This window comes from Manis pentadactyla, chromosome 8 (genome assembly GCF_030020395.1).
Source record: "Manis pentadactyla isolate mManPen7 chromosome 8, mManPen7.hap1, whole genome shotgun sequence".
In the NCBI taxonomy this organism is placed as follows: domain Eukaryota; kingdom Metazoa; phylum Chordata; class Mammalia; order Pholidota; family Manidae; genus Manis; species Manis pentadactyla.
The window spans coordinates 124,489,432-124,508,069 of NC_080026.1; the positions used below are offsets into that span (position 1 = coordinate 124,489,432).

Consider the following 18,638-nt stretch of genomic DNA (forward strand, 5'->3'; position numbering starts at 1 on the left):
GGCCTGTTTTCATGAAGAAGGTGCAATGTAATACACAAATTTGTAAGAAGCTTTTGGGAAAAGATTTCTGGTTACCTGGATTCAGGTTAACCGGAAAACCCTTCTTGTTGTCTTCGTTGCAGTCCAGCCAAAACATTCAACATCACCCTGTTGACCACAGCAGATTGAGCAGAATAGTGGCTCTTTAAGGGAGGGAATGTCTTCTCCAGGACGCACGTTATGTAGATGACGTGGCGTCCAGGAGCTGGAGGGACCATCATGAAGAATCCACTCTGTGCCAGCCTTCTACCAGGCATGGGAAATTGCAAAAGGGTTTAGGACACCATCACTACCCTCCTGACCTCACGCTCTAGTTGAGGAGGCAGAGGAGGGAATAAATGATTCTGCTGATTGAGACAGGCACAGCACCAAGATCTGCAAACCACGGTGAAGGCTGAAGGCAAGGAGCCCCCAGCCTTGAAAGATGAGGCTTCTCCACCCATCTCCCAGAAAAACTCTCCCTAAGCTCAGAGTTCGTGGCCCTCTTCTTACCACTGCTGGCATCTGGCTGTCTATGTGCCACTCTGGTCCTTACAGTGGAGACCTCTTTTCTGTACCCCACAGGGGAAGGGTCCCGCCAGCTCCTGGATGCCAAAGTCAAGCTGATCACCAACGGCGTGTGCAACTCCCGACGACTCTATGACCACATGATTGATGACAGCATGATTTGTGCTGGAAACCTTCAGAAGCCTGGGCAAGACTCCTGCCAGGTCAGACACTCCTAATGGCACTTGGAGAAGGAGAGGCTGGCAGGACTTATACTTGGGCACAGAGGCCCCTTATAGAGTCCTGGGATGGGAGGTGCTTCAGAAGGTTACCTGTCATAAAGCTAAGGCACAGGTGGGCATGTCTGTTCTCCGGCAAATCTGGATCACATCAACCCAGGATAACTCAGCGCTATAACCATGGTGTCACTTCGCCTGTAGTACTATCTTATTTAATTCTCATGACACTCTGGTGAAGGGAAATGCCATCACCTCCATTGTACAGAGGCTTAGAGAGATCATCTTGGCCCATAGCCCCTGGATGGTAAGTGGCAGAGCAGGAACTTGCTCCACTGTGTTTAAGTATGAAGACGGTGCTTCTGGCCTTAGTGCTGGGCACCAGGTCTGCAAATCCCAACAAGCAGGGAAACTTCCAAAAGACCAGTGGGTAGAAGAGGGGAGAAGCCCAGAGAATTTGCAATAATATTAACTGATCGTTAGGATTTAAATGGGCTTGTGTATGAGAGAGAAAGACAGAGAGAATGATTTAGACCTAGGAAACTAAAGTGTCTAAGTGGCTCCTCTGTGGTCACAGCCAACCTAGAGCCTCACATACCCCCAGTCTAGGACTTGGGACCCCAGGCTAGTGAGGCCTGTGGTGACTCAGCGGCTGCTGGAGCGGGAGATGGTGGTGAGCCCATCTGCTGTGCTGAGGCGACCTCAGGCTCTTGGCCCATGTCAAAGCCTACTCCCCATAGTCCCCCTCTCTGTGGGGGGTCACATCACACAGGAAATGTCCTTCCAGACTCAGGAACACCTAAATTTAGAATTTTCTGCCTGTTGTCCTCATAAACCACCCAATTGCACTAGAAACCCTAGAACAGATGCATTCAAACCCCTATAGCTCCTCCTTTCAGAGACAGCAGTGATCCGCCAGCCTTGAATCCACTTGGGACGGGAAATCCTGCTCACTCTCCCTGTGGGTTTGTGGTTCTACTGCGATCCTCTGTCCCTTCCCAAGAGGGTGCAGATATCCACCTACCCAAAGGAGAGGCGTGGGCAGATGGGTGTGATCTGCCCTGATCTGAAAGATGAGAAAGAAAACAGATTGTTCCTTCCTTAGATACCTCAAGGCTTTAGAAACAGACACTCTGGATTTGAAACCTGGTTCCATCACTTACTGTGTGAATTTACCCACCACTGAATGGCTTAGTTAGTTTGCACTGCTATCATAAATCACCATAGACCGAGAGGCTTAAACAATAGGAACTTCTCAGAGTTCTGGAAGCTGGAGGTCTGAGATCAGGGTGCAAGCACGGTTGGGTTCTGGTGAGTTGCAGACTGAAAGCTTCACCTTCTCCTATGGTGCAAAGAGAGAGCTGCTCTCTGGCGTCCCTTTTACAAGGGCACTAATCGCATGCAGGAAGTCTGCAGCCTCGTGACCTAATCACCCACCAAAGGCCTCACTTTCTAACACCATCACACTGGGGACTAAGCTTCAACACATGAATTTGGGAGACACAAACATCCAGTCCACTGCACCAAAATAATTCTCCAATCTCAGGTGCCTAATATATAAAAACAGAAATAGCATCTCCACAGGGTCATAAAGTTGTGGCTGAGATTAAAAGAGGTAATTCACTGAAAATCCTATCCGCTGTAGTAGGTAAGCTATGGTCCTAACTGCTCTCCTCACCATCCTCCTCCTCCCCAGCTAACCGGGGGCTTAACATGAACCACACAGTGTTCTGTGTACTTTACAAACACCAATCCTCACAAGAACCCGGGGAGGGGGTGGGGCTTCTTTTGCTCACCACAGTTCACAATGGGAGAAGCCGAGGCCCAGGTGGCTGGCCAGCATCGCCCCCCGCCGCCCCCTGGCGTCCCCTCATGGAAGGTGGGGTTGCCCCTGAATGTTTTCTGATTCACAAAGCTGAACTTGTGTCTTTTTCCCTCAGGGTGACTCTGGGGGCCCTCTGACCTGTGAGAGGGACGGCACCCACTATGTCTACGGGATAGTGAGCTGGGGCCTGGAATGTGGGAAGAAGCCTGGGGTCTACACCCAAGTCACAAGATTCCTGAATTGGATCAAAGCCACCATCCAAAGGGAGGCTGGTTTCTAAGGCATCTTCCGAACCTCAGGCCCACCCTCCTCACGGCAGCGATGGATCCCCCCGGAACCGCCAGGAAGCCTGACGTGAATTGTCCGCGCATAGGCAAACGCTGCCCAGCCTGGGGTGTCCTGGACCAGCGCTTCCAGCATCTCATCAGGGTGCCTCCTGGGTAACTCGAGAAATGAGAGAATCAACCTGAGACACATTATGTTTGCTTCCCTTCGAACAACTGTACCTTCTAGAAAATCAGTGTTCACAGAGTGCCTCCACCTCGGACACTTGCAAATGCAGGATTTAGGAACACCCAGCATTGGTGGGAGTCACATTTACATCTTTATTCCTCATGTCAAACACTCAGGGTACACAACAGGACCAGCCATCCACTTCCAGGTATCAGACAGAGGATGCAAACTACAACTGCTTTCAGAGAGTCACTATTTTAATAAAGGCAGATCAGGGAATGGGCTGGTGTGCTATTTTTACAGCTCGCCCAAACAGAAGCCATCTAAATGTGTCTCTGGTGCACCAATTTCCTTTCCAGGTCCTCTCCCAAGAATCCTGGGTAGACAACGCTCACTCACAATGGCACAGCCTTCCTCCTTTTGAAATGCAGAATCTCAGTGGCATCTGGGTTCACATCCCCCCTCTGATTATCTTCAGTCTCCACAGCTTCTGGCCCCCCCTGCAGAAATCAAACACCTTCCTGTGTTAAAATGAAGCTCCCACCCTGCTCCCACAGGGTATGCTGTCTAGGAAGCCCTGGAAACATTTAAATGTTCACCTTCCCCTTCCTTCTCCCCCACTTCACCTGCCCCAAGAAAAAGGATCCTCAAGGCAAGAAGGAGAAAGAAGCAAAGCCCATCTCTCATTTAGACACGATGCCTCTCTTCTGAACAAAGTAGGGTTCAAAACCCAGACTGTTGCTGCCAGCAAGTCCCTGACCCTTTCCACAAATGTAACACGTGAGCAGTCAGCACGGCCTGGGCTGCTGGGGCCTGGGACTCACACGGGCCCAGTGGGTTTGTCTCTGCAGAGCTAATAGCTGTGACTTCAGAGAAAACCCTGCAGGAATTTAACCCAGGTATCAACTGCCTGGTCACCTCAGACCCATGGAATTAGGCACTGCATTTCACACTTCTTTAGAGCTAGCTGACCTTTGGCCAAAAATAAAGTTTGAAAAGAAACAGTTGAGTTTGCCTTTCCTCACAGCCTTGCAAGCTGGGGCGGGTTTGTAGCTTCTACTCACATAAGCACCCTGGAGGCCCAGGCCCCTCCTGTGGGCCAGTTCTGCAGCCCGCCGAGCCATTTCCACTTTGTAGGACCCAGGAGGTGTCCAACCAATACCTCTGGTCAGGTTCAGGTCTGATTTGTACTTGACCTTGGGGAAGGAGGGAAACCAGAGGAATACATCAGCAGGGCTTGGGGTGGTTTGACCACAGAGGGGATAGGCTTCAAAAGGCTGCCATGTGATGGAGAATATGCTGTCAGTAAAGCAAGGGGGGCAAGCATCTTAAGCAGCAGCTCCCCGGCACTGAGGACTCAGTGTGCCGTGAGCTGGCCAGAATAGCACTGTTTCCTGCATCTTTCTCTTCCAGTGATGGAAGCTGCAGGGGGGGCGGAGGGCAGGGAGACCTGGTTCAAGTCCGTGCTCCAACCTGAACTTGCTCTGTGGCCTTAGGGAAGTAATTTCCCTTCTCTGGGCTTCGGTTCCCTCCCAGAGGAAATGCAAGGACTGGGGGAGGTGACTACTAAGACCCATGGCAACAGTTTGGCACAGCAGTCAAGAGCTTGGGCTCTCACATGAACCGAACGGGGTTCATAGCCCCAGTCTGCCCCGTATTTGCTGAGTGATCTTGAGTAGTTACTTAACCTGAGTAATAATACACCCTAGTAGTACTGAGCAGTACCTACCCTGAGCCTCAGGTTCCTCCTCTGTAATGTGGGGCAGTCACGAGAGCTACACGGCAGTGCTTGCAAAGCATCAGGCCCATGGGAAGGACTCAATAAGCTGCAATTACTGTTACTCCTTCTGGCACTACAGTGTCAGGTCTCCTGGCTTCTACTCAGTCCAGCTCTTCCAGAAGGTATGTGGAATGTGGGATTGCCTTCTCTTATGATGGGGCACCAGAGGAAGGCCTGTGGCCAGGTGGACAGGGGCAACTCACATCACTCTGCAGCTGGTGGGCCTTCCGTGCGTGCTTCAGGCCCAGCTGCTCCGGGTCACAGGTGGGCTGGGGCAGGCGCTGCCGGTAGCACACGTCGCTGGCCAGCTGCTGGCTCCTCTTGGCGTGGAGGAAGCCAGGCTGGTCTGGGCGGCTGTGGAACTGGGACCGACTCTTGGCGAAGTCCTTCCTGTACTCATTGTCACTCTGGAGCTTGCCGACACTGAGGAAATGCTTCATCCTTGGGTCGTCATCCACAGTGCGGTACCCGATCTGCAGGCCCCGGTCCCGCAGGAAGGCCTCTTTGTACCGAAACTGCAGGTCAGAGGAGCAGAGAGGCTCGTGGGCACCCACCTCCTCTCCAGGGCCAGCCCACAGGATTATCAGCAAGAAGCTCAACAGTAACGTAAGGGCACAGGTTTGGGTTCAAGTAGACCTGGGACCTGCACCTCCCTCTGCTATTTAGCTGTGTGGCCTTGGGCCAGTTACTGAGTCTCTCTGAACCCCAGTTTCCCCACCTGATAAAATGTGAGAATGAACCTCCACCCCATGGGATAGTGAGAGGATTCAGTGCAAAGCTTCATATCTGACACAGGTTCAAGGTTACTGAGCAGTGAGTGGGCACTGGTACTGTTGCTGCTACAATGAACAATCTGGCAGGAAGAGAAGTACACTCACTCTCTTGGCAGCTACTCTTCCTCTGATTCTTTCCAGCCTTCAGGGACCCAGTCCAGTGGTCCTGAGACCAACTAGGTGAAGAACCAGGTTCATTTCCTTTCGCTTTTTAAATTTCCAGTCTCGAAGTCCACCATGTGGTCCTACCACCTGATTAGTATGTAGTAGCACCACATGCATCTGATTGATAACACACACACTGGTCTCCACCCTGCTCAATGAGATGAGTCCATGAGTCACATGCTTGGTGTCACACTATCTAACTGCTAAAAATGTTTCTAAGTGTTTGCTCTTGATTTCTGTACTTACCTCATGTGGACCAGTACCAAGCTATTCATGAATGATTTTGTATCTAGTCAATGATGCCTTACTCTTTGTTAATAATGGCTGTCATGTTTCGAACACTTGTTATTCGCATGACACCATAAACTACTTTGTTTTCATTCCTATATCAACCATATGAGACAGGAATTTGATCCCTATTTCGCAGATGGAGAAGCTGGAGTTCAGAGGATTAAGCAGCTTGCCCAGGAACACAGAACCAAGTCCAGAGTGGCTGAGCCAGGATGTAACTCAAGTCAATCCAGGAGAAAAGCCCAAACTCTTTCTGCCCTATCACACTGCACTTCAGCTAAGAGAAGTCCTTCTGTTGCAAATCAACAATCAGTCACAAGTTAATTAACTTCTAGGTACTCAGACCTCAGTTTTTAAGAGTGCCTCTCTTAGAAGAGAGTGAGTAGGAATACAACCCTCCTTAATTCCAAATTTCTGGCTAAGATTCTGGAAAATAAGGTTCTTTCATTTGAAATACTTGTTCAGTTTTGGCTCCCGGTGGTTTGCTTTTTAACAGAACTGGGAAAACCAGAGTAAAACCCATCACTGATAGAGGAAAAGAGAGACAGCCGCAGGCCTTACATCGCTGGCGATCTCCCGGGATGCCCGGGCAGTCTGGAATGGGATGGCATCCAGCCGGAAGTCATAGCCGCCAGCCCTGGTCTGCTCCCAAGAGTTTCTGTAGACTTTCTAGATGGGGAACACAACAAAGTGAGTGAGCAGGCAGTGAATCACTCCATGTCTGGCACGTAGCTGGTTCTCAGTGGGAGCAGTTCCTAAGCGCATCCCCTCTGCCTTGCTGGTGCCCAGAACAGCAGAACCCATGGCTCCACCTCCATCCCAAGGACCTCCCTGGCTCTGGGGTTAGTGGGGCTGACCACAGAGAGCTTCAGCTCTAAGCCCCCAACATGAGCGTGAGGCCCTCCTCTTGGGGGTTTTGGGGCCAGTGGGTCTGGCTCATTGGCTACATCCCATTGGTATCATCAGACACCCCACCCCACTCCTTCCTGTTTCGGAATTCACTTTCTGTGCCTCAAGTTTGTAGCTTACAGATGCCAGAACTCAAGAGTTTGGGAACCCTGTTTCTTCCCACATGCTGGATGTGCTGTTCTTTGGGTCCTGGCACCCGCGTGTTCATTAGCTGCATTGACTTCCTAGGGGTCCCTCAGCGACCTCTGATGCCATGTGACACCACCACTTTGAAGCCTGCCCCATCCCATGTGCACCCCCAGTGCCTGCAGTGAGGAAGAGCCTTCACCTGAATTAAACTGATTGCCAAGAACCTGACCGACTTCCTGACCCATGTATTTCACATCTTCCTCTTTCATTTTTTTCTCTTTTCAAGCCATTCTCACACACCCTCTGGGAGTCTGTAATCACATCCTCTTAGACCTCAGGTAGACCCACAGCACCGAGAGAGGCATCAAAATCTCCCGTGCTTTCATGGAGCTGATATTATTTTTTAAGAGAAGGGAATGGCACCATGAAAGGAGCCATCTGGAGATCCCAGCGGAGGGCTGTCCTTTATTCAGCCACTGAGAAGGGAGACAGCAGGTGAAACACATCACCAGCAGATGACAAAGTGACAGCCCCACACCAGGTCGGTCGCTCACTCACTCCAGGAGCCCCAGCAGGTCAGGGCGGGGTGGGGGGTGGGAGGCTTAAGAACCTTATTTTTATCACTTGGAAACAGAGGTCAAGGCTGAAGCTCTCTTCTACAGGAGACTGGGGGATTTAGCAAAGGAGGAATGGCAGATAAAAAGCAAAGTGCCTCACGCCCTCCACAAGTGGGCTGGAATGCAAGGGGCCATGTAAAGCTTGCGCCAAACTTGGTGGACCTCATCATTTTTAGGTACTGCTGTCTGTCAGCACCTTCACCTTCAGTCTCACCGCCGACTCCAACATCCAACACCACAAAGCATGATAAATACTAAACACCCCCTATGTTCAAAGGGCAAAAAACACAGAGCCAGCAATCACTGGGGTACTCACCTAACTGATGGGTCACACACAGGCCCAAGGAATTAGACTAACTGGGTCACCACTGAGTTTAGCAGGTGGGACTGAGCAATGCAGAAGGGGGGAAGCATTCAGATAATCAACCAACCCTTTAGCATGATGCATCCTATTTGGCAGTCCCCCAAATATTCAAGTAGCAAATGGAGTCAAAACCCTTCCCATTCCCTAGAAAAGGAGACTGTCAGCGCTTCCCCACAAAAGAGCCAGGCTCGATAACAACTGTACACGGCAGCAAACTTCAGTATCACCCCCACTTTGGTGTTCAACGCACCCCAGCTTCCAAGTCTCTGCAACTGAGGGTCACCTAGAGAACATGGCCCAAATTGGGGTTCTCCCAAGGCTCTGGCTCCCTTTCTCTTGGTAACTTCTCCCTGTATACTATTTGCTTGATTGTCATCACTTCCTCCCTGAGTTTTTATATTCTGTTGAGGTTTTTTGCTTTGCCACTGGGAGTCTTTAGATTCCGTCAGCTCTTTGATCTGGGACCCGGGGTGCTCCTCTTCTTTATCACAGTGGGCACAGTTTTGTCCTCATCCTCACACATTAGAGTCATTTGATTTTTAGTTATTTCGGCTGCCTTACACATCTCAATGGCTTTCTTTGCCCAGAAAGGTCACTTTCCCTCCACATCTTCCTCACAGAGCACTTGATCCAATTGTGCGTATTCTACACGCCCCCCAAGAAGTGCTCTTTCAAAGGAGGTTCATCAGTTCTCCATATCCGCATGCCCTGGTGGCTAATTTCAGCTCCTGGACTCTACAGACTTGTGAGAGGAAAGATGCTTTGTCACCAACCTGGGGCGGCTGTCCTCCTTACGCTGGGCCCCCAGTGGACTGGCAGTTTTACCCCAGGGTCCAGGGCTATGGGCCTCCAGTATTCCTCAGATGGAGGCCCTGCCTTCCCCAATCCGTGAAGCACTAACATGATGGATGTTCTGTCAGAGCTCTGCTGGGGGGGAGGCCCCGCTTCCCCAGATGGAGGTCAGCCCACCAGAGCTGCTGTTCTAAAATTATCCCTCGTGCATCCCTCAAAAGCATCAAATGGTCATAATAACTCATATTTACAAAGCGCCATCGCATTCACTGCATGGGATCCCACAGGGCTTTACAAATGCAACAAACTAATACACACGCTAACTAGAAGGCACCTCTCGCCAACCCCTGCAAGGCAGCCACCTCTGGGGTGAGCGGTAGCAGCTGTTGATCTGCACGGAGCCCCAGGACACAATGGCCAGGCCAGGGAGGGAAGAATGGCCGGACTCTGGGAGGCCCCACGCTGCCCCGGTCCGACACACTCAGCCTGTGTTATTCTGATCTGACAGCGTCTTTTGATTCTGCCGCCTTGCTACCTGTTATCCCAGGATCACAGCCTTGCTGGCCAAGCAGCTGCCTATTCTATTACAACCAGGGGCCTCCAACCCCTGCTAACAACAAGCGTGGGTTTAGGAAACAGCATCTTGGTTATGCACGCAAAGGGCACACATCCAAGGGAAACTAAAGTGTTGGAGGCCACAGCCTCATACACAAAGGAGCGGATTGCTTTCGGACCCGATGCACTACAATCACGGCGTCTTTCCAAATTGTGGAGCGAGGAGGAACACTCCATCTCCGAAGTTCTGCTGCTCTGAACAGCTGAGAGGTGCGCAGGGAACATACAGAGCAGGGGTCCACAGCTGCCATGGCCAGGGGACCTTGCCTCTGATGACAGAGCTCTTTGGAGCCATGCCCAGAATCAGAATTGTAGAGCTGGAAGGAACCACAGGTGTCAGTTAGCTCAGCTTCATCCCCATTTCACAGCTGAGGAAACTGAGGCCCAGAAAGGAAAGTGACTCAAAGTTGCACATGCAGTTTGTCCCATTCTCAGTCCAGTGTTCTTTCTGTTCCAAGTCCTCCTTCCTAAGACTGTCTTTTTAAAAAAAAAAAAACAAATAAAATCCAGCCTGGGCACAGATAACTTCATAGAAATCAGGCACACAGCACATGACCTGCCGGTTCACTTACATCGCTGAGATGCAGCGCGTTGAGGCGGGCTCGGGTGAAATCAGGGTGGTCAGGGACCAGGGTGTATCTATGCAGGGATTCCGCATCCCCCAACCTGTACAGGCGCTGTGGGTAAGACAGGCTCACAGTAAACAAAGAGCTGTCCTTGCTGAAACTGCAGGTGAAAAGCAAGCTGCCCCTCCCACCCAAGTGCCACCGTGGGAGCAGAACCCAGCCCTATACACGGACAGCACCCCCCGCCAAAAAGCACTCATGGAGGGGCCCGTGTGCCCAGGGTCAGGTGGACTTGGCTGGTTTTAAAATAGACCCTGTTTAAAAAATTCATCAAGATCCGCTCCAGATGAGCAGCATACCAACATCCTGGTTGGCCATATGTGTGTTTTACAAACAGTGTAAGTGAGTGGACACTTCAGAGTCTTTGCAATTGACCGTTGTTCAAACTTTTTACTACTAACCAGATGCCTTCACGCCTTTGCGGCTTAACATTAACATTATGAAAAGACACAAGAGCGAACACATCTTTTTTATCATACAATGCCTTAATGTGTGTTCAGAGAATTAAAGTTTTGGAAGTCCATCAGCGTCCCAGGAAGATATAATTTTAAAACTCAAGCTTAATCTTAGTTGCTATTTTAGAGCAGTGATCTGAGCATTGCAAACAATTTTAGGAAGTGATTGAATCTCATCTATTTTTAGAGAGGCAAATATAGGATTTAATATTCTGGTTCTTCCCCAAATTCAATTTGGGCTTTGCACATGTGACTGAGTCAGTACAACATTTGGACTCTGTGGAAGGATAGGCCAGCTTTGTTACGTGTGTGTGAAATCGAATCCCTTGACAATTTCAGAGAAAAAACATATTTAACTTCCTAATCTTTGAAATAAATACAGGAGAGAAGAAATTGGAATAAATCTTAGAGTAAAAGCAGAAAGAAGTTTTGCATATAGCTGTCCTTTTCTTTTTTTCTAACTGGGCTATGTTCAGCTTTTAATTCCATCACCATATATCAATTATTATAATGTATCTGATGTAGTGTTTGGCAAAGGATCATCAATAATACTTAGTATTATTGTTATGATTACAAATCAAACCATAGGGACATTTATTGAGGACTTACTATGTTCTAGATACTTGCTAAGAGCTTCAAGGATTTTTATTTACATAATCCTTGTTTTAATTCACTTGATCTTATGAAATGGTGCAATCATTCCCCTCCTTTGAAGGGAATGGAGGTCAGAAGAGATGAAGTAGCCCAGGAAGACCCAGGTAAATGGAAGGTTTGCACTCACATCTCTCCGGAGCCCATTCTCCTAAGCACTGACCACTGGGAAGCATTCCCCACTACTGGACACCTCGGATGAGCAATGAGAAAACACTCACCTCACTGCAATGCATGTAGCTGTTCTTGGCATGAAGCAGGTCTGGGGAGTCAACCACTGTGGTAAACTTGATACTGTCCGGTTTTTTACGGTATTTGGTCTGTAAGAGGAAGACAAAGATTTTCCAAGGAAGAGTCCAACACCATGCATTTTTCTGGATGCAGCCTCCCCCCACCTACCTAGTACCAAAGATGCCAATGACATTATCGGAAACAAGTCCCTCTTCTTGGTGGGCACCTTACAAGAGCACAGAAGAGATCCAAGCTGCCTCTGTGATAAGGATGATTTTATAGGTATTTGCTCTCTTGAAAAAAGAGGCTGCAAAATACCATAGCTCACCACAACAGAGGAATTGAGCAGAGGGAAGGATTTGGCATCAGTGTGGCCCTGCTCAGACCTTGTCCAAGTAAGTTCTGCTATTAAGAAACTGAAGAAGGCCGCAGGATCTCCTAGAGGAGATTTCAGGGTAAGAATTCCCATCAATACCGTGGGGAGCTCAGTAAATGTAATGACTCTTGTGCAACTTTTAATAGTATCAGAAAGTAGCTAACCCCTGGGTTCTGGACACTCGGAATAAACTCAGTAGGTGGGTGGCAAATTCCACACACTCCCCATTAATGGGCCAGTTCAGATCATAATTGTATATGAGGTTTCTCTTGAGAATCTTCTAATGCATCATCCCTCTTTCACTGTCTGATTTGGAACATGCCTTTGACTCCCCAGCATGTGTGTTCATTTGGAGGGAAATCTTGTTCTGTCTTGGGATTTGGTTGCAAATGTCCCTGGAAAATTTTACACTGGGAGTCCAGTTACCCTGGGGCCCTCTTGGTCCTCTCCACCCCATGAGTAGGTTTCCTCTTCAAGGGAAAATAAATGCTGGTTGTATTTATGATAGAGTCATGTTAACAGTACCTCACTGATGAGTTCTCCAGCCTTCTTTGCATTCTCAATCTGTGGGGAACTCAGTGCCAGCCACCCTGTCCCCTTCATGCCCATCAGGTCTGATTTGTAGCGCAACTGCAGGAAAAGAATCATTGGCTTTTATCAGAGGAGTCTCTAAGGCTGTTAGGGCATTTCAAAAAGATCTTTGATTTGTAATTACACTTGTAATAATGCCTTGTCACAACATTTCAACACCTTCATTTGGATGTCTTCTGCATGTCATTAAGTCAAACTGTTTGAATTTGTGCACTCTGCCAAAAATTGAATAATGGATCATACATAAGATACAAGAAGGCCCCACCAGTGAATTGGCAGGATTTCAGGCAGAAGGTAATGACCTCTGCAGAGGATCAACTTAAGAAAGAGCTGAGAAATATGCCTGAGCCCAAGCATCAGACCTGATTACCTTGTTACATTTTGGCAGTGAGGTGATTGCCTGCCTGCCTAAATAGAAACATCTTATACACTTTCAACTGATGAAAGGACTTTGAGCTCTGGATCAAGCCTGCTGGGACTCAAAGCAAATCACTTTACCAAATGTGACTCAGTTTCTCTCTATTGATACCTGAAGGTCATAACAACCCTCTGTTCCTATGAAAATAACTGACAGCGCTCAGGAGCAAAAGCCACTCTATATGTTAGAATTGTTTTTGTCTTGTGGCAGCTGAGAGAGGGGGAGGTAATTATAGCAGGACTCCAGAAACTGGAGCAAACTTTGATGCCACCGTCTAAGTAAGAGTAATATAAGCCATTTTAATATTTTTGCGCCTAGGTTTATGCACTCCTCCTCCTATCACTCATGATTTGCTTATATTGCAAAAATGGGCCAAGTCGTATCCATTTTCTTCATTTTAAGGACTCAGAAGATTAGAACTATGGCATCATTCCTGGGAGAAAATCGTTAAGTGGTGCTTTAAGCCAACAGGCCTTATTAGTAGTCTCCTAAAACATTAAATCTTATTACTATTCCTCTGTCTGCCCATTTCCTAGGATGAGATAGTTGCATGAATGCTTTTCTTGCTCCCTTTATGGAAATTAGGTATTTTTAAAGGTGGAAAAAGCCTCTCTAAGGAAATCTGAAATTTGGATTTAAATGAAGCTGAGGGCATTTGTCTAATTTAGATATAAGCTCTGCTGTAACGCAAAATATCACTCCAGAAGTCAGGCTTTCATCGTTTTTAGTTTTCTTTCATTTTGGGATTCACAGCATTGCTCACAGCTGGCCTCAAAGAGGGCCCCTTTCTGATCTACTGTCTGCTGGTTAATGCCCCTGTGCAAATTCGACTCTGCTTTCCAACTGGTGAAGGGAGACATCACTCAGGTTCAGGAGCAGGTTTCAAAACCCCATGTCAGTAAGATTGCTTTTTATACGGCGATCTTTAGTCTACACCGGCAAAGCATTTGCCTTCCACTCTGATAAAGAACAGAGAAAATTGGATAAATTTCTAAGTTAGAGAGAATAATCCTACAGGGCCTCTTCACAGCTAGGCCCTGCTCCTTTCATAAGCGAGATGAAGTGGGGAGCACTCTTTCAACTTGCCTTTTGTTGAGCTGAACAGTACAATCGCAGGTAAGTCAGAAGGCAAGATGCAGGTTCCCCAAAGATCTGACTGTGCCTCCGACTCTCTTATAAATGGATTGTCTATTGATATTTCAGCTCCCAGCCCAGCTCTGACTATTCACGTAGACCCTAAAAACAACACGCCTGCCCCAGACTTGGTGATGGGAGAGGGGAGGAGGGGAAGGAAATCGAAAAGAATCAGCTGCCCAAAGATGGTTTCCAAGACAGAGTCGGAGATAATAAGACATCTTCTCATGCTGCCCAACTAAATTCTTCTCCAAACGGTAGTCTCTATTTTTTTTCTCTTGCACATATTAAGGCCTGGCTGACACCTTCAAATCCACCTATGGGGTTTCCCAGCTCCCATATTTTGGAGCACTGCATTACAAATATACGAGCTGCACATTTTGGTCCCTGATTCCAACAGGTATGACATAAACAACTGTACCTGGGAGATGACTGTGGGTAAGGAGTATATTTATTGTATTAATAAGACTCTTTATAATCATTGCCTTACATAGCATGTATTTTGCTTTAGACTCATGATCTCACTCAGTCCTCACACCATCCTGCAACAGAGGGCTTCTTCTACCCATTACAGAGCAATTTTGGAGTTCCAATGATTGTTTAGAACTTGGAGGAGCCATCAGTTGCTGTCGTCTGGGTGTAACACACACGTAGCACTAAGAAAGCACCTGGGTTTCTAATCCAGCCACCAGGGGGCACCAAAGAGCACTGAACCAGGAGCCAGGAGACCATTGCTTGGTCTTTGCCCCTTATTCGCTGTTTGATCTTGAGCAAGTCATTTCCCTGCCAGCTTGGGATCCTGGCAAATTACTTAATATTGCTGCATCTGTAAGAATGCGAGTAATACTAGTATCTGTCTAGATACTAAATGACATAGTCGTGCAAAATATTTAAACAGATGCCTGGCCCAGAGTAAACATCCCATGCATTTTAGAAATTGTTATTGTCATCACTGTTATTTCTAATGGGGAAGCTGAAGCCCAGAGAGCTTAAGGAGTCTTCCCAAGGTCACAAGCTATAAAGGATGAGACCAGGACTGTCCCCCGACAGTCCCTACCTGTGCTTTTTAGTACTTCCTCCTGCCCCTGTGCAAGATCACAGCCATTCATGGTGGAGAATTGCCTGGACAGAGCATGTGTCAGGAGCATTCCTTGACTTGAGCAATCATGCCCTTGAGAACCGTCTCCCCAGGGCTGAGCACCTCTTGGCTCCCTCTGGCCAGACCCACAGCTTTCCTTTAGGCCTGGGTGGGAGAGGGCAGGAGAAGGGGCTGAAGGCAGGGGGCTACTCTTCCTCCTACAGCCTCTGCTGAACTGTGTGAACTCATGTTGCCCATTTGTTTCCTTTTCTGCATAAGATAGCCACATGAAATTGGATTTTTCCATAATGACTGCAAGAAAACTGAAGCTTCAGAACCAGGCTGGACTTTGTGAGGTCTACTGTTCACAGAATCTCAGAATCTAGACCCCCTAAATGAACAAAGTTGAAATGAACAAAAAACAATACATGAAACACAATACGGTAATTTAAAATTTAGGTAATAGTTTCTCAGCATTCTAAATTTTAATACCTGTCTTATTTTGTAAAATGTCAGCCTATTGTCAACTACCATTCCTTGGAATACTTCTTAGATTGTTCTTCCTACCATTTTTAGTGTTAAAATATCCTTTCTTTTAATAAATAACAGTGACATAAATGATAGCTTGAGGTGGTGTTTAGTTTTTTTCCTTTTTCCTTACTTAGTAAAATTAAAATCTGACATTACGTTGATGCCACCATTTAAAAACTATTTGCGCATGAGCCCCTAAATCTGGGGTCACTGATCAAATTGTTTTTGTTTTTCTGATGGAGTGAATGGAGGCCCAGAAAGTGAAGGTGCCGCTCAGGGACACATAGCCAGTAAGTGACAGAGCTGGGCTTCTAATGCACATCTTCAGGCTACCAGCTGAGTGTCTCCGCCTGCCCTAGGGGGCTTCTGGGTCTTCTTCAGGGCCTTGCCTGGTTCCAGAGGTTTCTCTTCTCCCCAGGAATAGGCGATTGGCAAGAGGGGCCCTGATTGGCACTGGAGTTATTTCTATGAGCTATTCTTGAGGGTTGCAGGATGACATTCTAGTAAGTGGAAGGCCTTTCCAGATGGAACTTCGGCTGGCACTTTAGTAACTATGTCCCCTGTATGGGGCCCAATGAGTTCACCTGCTCCATACTTGACTTGATGGTGAACAGCACAATGTTGCCATTCCAGCAAATTGTGATGGATAATTAGATGATCATTAAATCATTACATTATTACATCTTAGTCATCAATTATGTGTCTATAATACTCTGCCTGTGCCATGAAGCTCAACTAAGAGCAGTCATTGCCCTGAAAGCAACCGAAAAGGCTTGGTATGGAGAACATCATCAAAACAGCTAACACTTACTGGCATGGTCCTATGGACCCAACCCTGTGCTAAGGGCTCAACTGAGAACTGGGTTCTCAATCTGCTGTAATTTTGCCCCCCAGGCAAATTTGGCAATATTTAGAACATCTTGGGGGTATTTAGAACAACTGGGGATAGGTTGGAGCTATGGGTATCTAATGGTTAGAGGCCAGGGATGCGGCAATACACAAAACAGGCCCCACAACAAAGGGTTATCCTGCCCAAAACATCCAAGGAGCTGGCGTGGAGAAACCCTGATACTGATGGTAGGGTTACGTGACAACGGTCCCAAGGGTTATGGTCTAAAATGAGTGCCTTCCTCCTGGGGCTTAAAGAGACAATGTGTGCCTGCCACTCGGCACAGTGCCTGCCACGCACTGCATGCTCTGCAGTGCTGACCATGACCACACTATCATCTGACCGTGTCCAGCTGAGAAAAGCGAGGCCCAGAGAAGGCATGGGACCGACTCCAGAGCAGCTGACTCCAGAACCTTCCACCGTGTAGGAGGGGTTGGTGCCTTTGGGGCTTGGGGGGGTGCTCTCCTTTCTATATCTGGTGTCTACACCTGCACTGTAGGAAGCATGACTCCCCTGCACTGAGCTGCCACCTGCCCAGAGAGCGGGATGCACGAGGGTGTGGGTTCTGGAGCAGTCCTGCCTTGGCCACTCCTGTGTGACCTCATTTGTAAAATAAGAGCAACACCTGTCCCCACCTGATAGTGCTGTAGCAAGGGTGACAGGAGGGCAAGAAGTCACAGGTGTCAGCTGTGCTTCATGGCTCTCCTCCCGCCATCCCCATCACCCGCCGTGCAGCCCCTGCTGTCTCTGGGACTCCCTCCCTGACCTCGCCCTCCTCACTCACCCACCTGCTGCTCTCTGGCCTCACAAATGCAGAGGCTTCTCCAGCTCAGGGTCTTGGCCTTTGAATTGGCTGTTCTGTTTGCTGGAGCGCTCTAACCCCTGCCCTTACCCACTCTGGTCTTTGCTCACATGTCACCATTTCAGTGGGAACTACCCTGACCCCCTATTTTAATGTACACATGTGCAGGTACATACACACGTTCACACCCTCCTACCCTACATCTTGGCTTTGTCTGTTTCCATAGCATGCATCCCCACCTGATGTACTATATATATTACTTATCATATTTTATCTCCCTCTCATACAATGGAAGCTCCATGAGCATAGGACTTTTTTGACTCTTGTTGACTGCTATATCCCCAGGGCCTGGAATGGTGTCTGGTACATAGTAGCTGATCAATAAAATCTGTTGAATGATTCCAATCTATATGACATAAATTGAACAAGTCTTTTTTTGCAGTGGGAGGTAAGGGTCCAAAAGGCTAAGGAAGCAGATTTCCCAGGCTTGATGTGAGGAGGAAGGTGGGGGCTGGTGTGTGACCCACAAGGGCCCTCCTACCTCACTCTGCAGGGCATGAGCTTTCCTGGCCCAGGCCATCTTCAGGTCCTCGGGCAGCGCTGTGAACTCATGGCACCGAGTCCTGTAGTTGCAGTCGCTGGCCAGGGCCTGGGCCTTCCTGGCATGGACCAGGTGCACCATGTCCATGGGCAGGTGGCACTGGGCTTGGCTGCTCGCTGCCTCCCTCCTGTACTGATGCTCGCTCTGCAGCTGGCCCATCCGCCGACAGTGCTGGAGCCGGGGGTCGTCGCTCACACTCCGGGCCCCAATCAGCCTCCCTCGTTCCTTCACAAAGTCATGTCTATAGAGAAACTGGAAGGGAGGACAAGCCAGTCAGGAGCTGGCATTGCACCTGCTTCAATTCCACCAATTGCATTTTCATTGCAAACCCTAGAAAAATCACCTGTTCTTACACTAAGAGGTGATGATTATAAGAAAGAGCACAGTGAGGTTGGCCGGAGAGCAATCTTCCTCGCTGGGGGATGAACAATTAAAACATCGCTGCATTCTTTCTACGTAATTAAAACCAGATCCTCAAAATCTAAGTAAGGGCCCCACTCCCTTACAGGTCCTGTGGCTAAAAGGAATTTATCAGAAAGGGTAAAAGAGAAACTTTGCTTCCTCCGTTCACATTTGGAACCCAAAAGACAGGATCTATTTATTTGAAGTCCACATTTTCTAGGATTTGTTCATGGGAAAGAAAAAGTCACCTTCACATTCCAAAGCTATGGATGCTATCAACAGAGTGGCTGGGACATAGCTGGCAAATCCTAACGCCAACGTGTGAAAATGACAGAGAGCTGAGAGGGAGATGTGTTATGGCTGTATTACAATTTTGGCT

General features: G+C 48.3%; 2 protein-coding genes across 10 annotated transcripts in view; one reads left to right on the forward strand and one right to left on the reverse strand.

Moving 5' to 3' along the window:
• The window catches only part of HABP2 (hyaluronan binding protein 2), a 31,623-nt gene extending 28,593 nt beyond the window's left edge, over positions 1 to 3,030 (forward strand). The window contains exons 12-13 of the mRNA XM_036898915.2: positions 604 to 749; positions 2,702 to 3,030. Of these exons, the coding sequence (XP_036754810.2) occupies positions 604 to 749; positions 2,702 to 2,866 (311 nt within the window). The 3' untranslated portion in view covers positions 2,867 to 3,030. The remainder of the gene's footprint in view (positions 1 to 603; positions 750 to 2,701) is intronic.
• A 248-nt stretch (positions 3,031 to 3,278) lies between these two features.
• NRAP (nebulin related anchoring protein) overlaps positions 3,279 to 18,638 on the reverse strand; it is a 66,756-nt gene continuing 51,396 nt past the window's right edge. For all 9 annotated transcript variants that reach the window (XM_036898907.2, XM_036898908.2, XM_036898911.2 and 6 more), the window contains 8 exons: positions 17,798 to 18,109; positions 12,339 to 12,443; positions 11,428 to 11,526; positions 10,047 to 10,151; positions 6,610 to 6,717; positions 5,023 to 5,334; positions 4,104 to 4,235; positions 3,279 to 3,539 (listed from right to left, as the gene is read on the reverse strand). In XM_036898907.2, the coding sequence (XP_036754802.2) occupies positions 3,435 to 3,539; positions 4,104 to 4,235; positions 5,023 to 5,334; positions 6,610 to 6,717; positions 10,047 to 10,151; positions 11,428 to 11,526; positions 12,339 to 12,443; positions 17,798 to 18,109 (1,278 nt within the window). In that variant the 3' untranslated portion in view covers positions 3,279 to 3,434. The remainder of the gene's footprint in view (positions 3,540 to 4,103; positions 4,236 to 5,022; positions 5,335 to 6,609; positions 6,718 to 10,046; positions 10,152 to 11,427; positions 11,527 to 12,338; positions 12,444 to 17,797; positions 18,110 to 18,638) is intronic.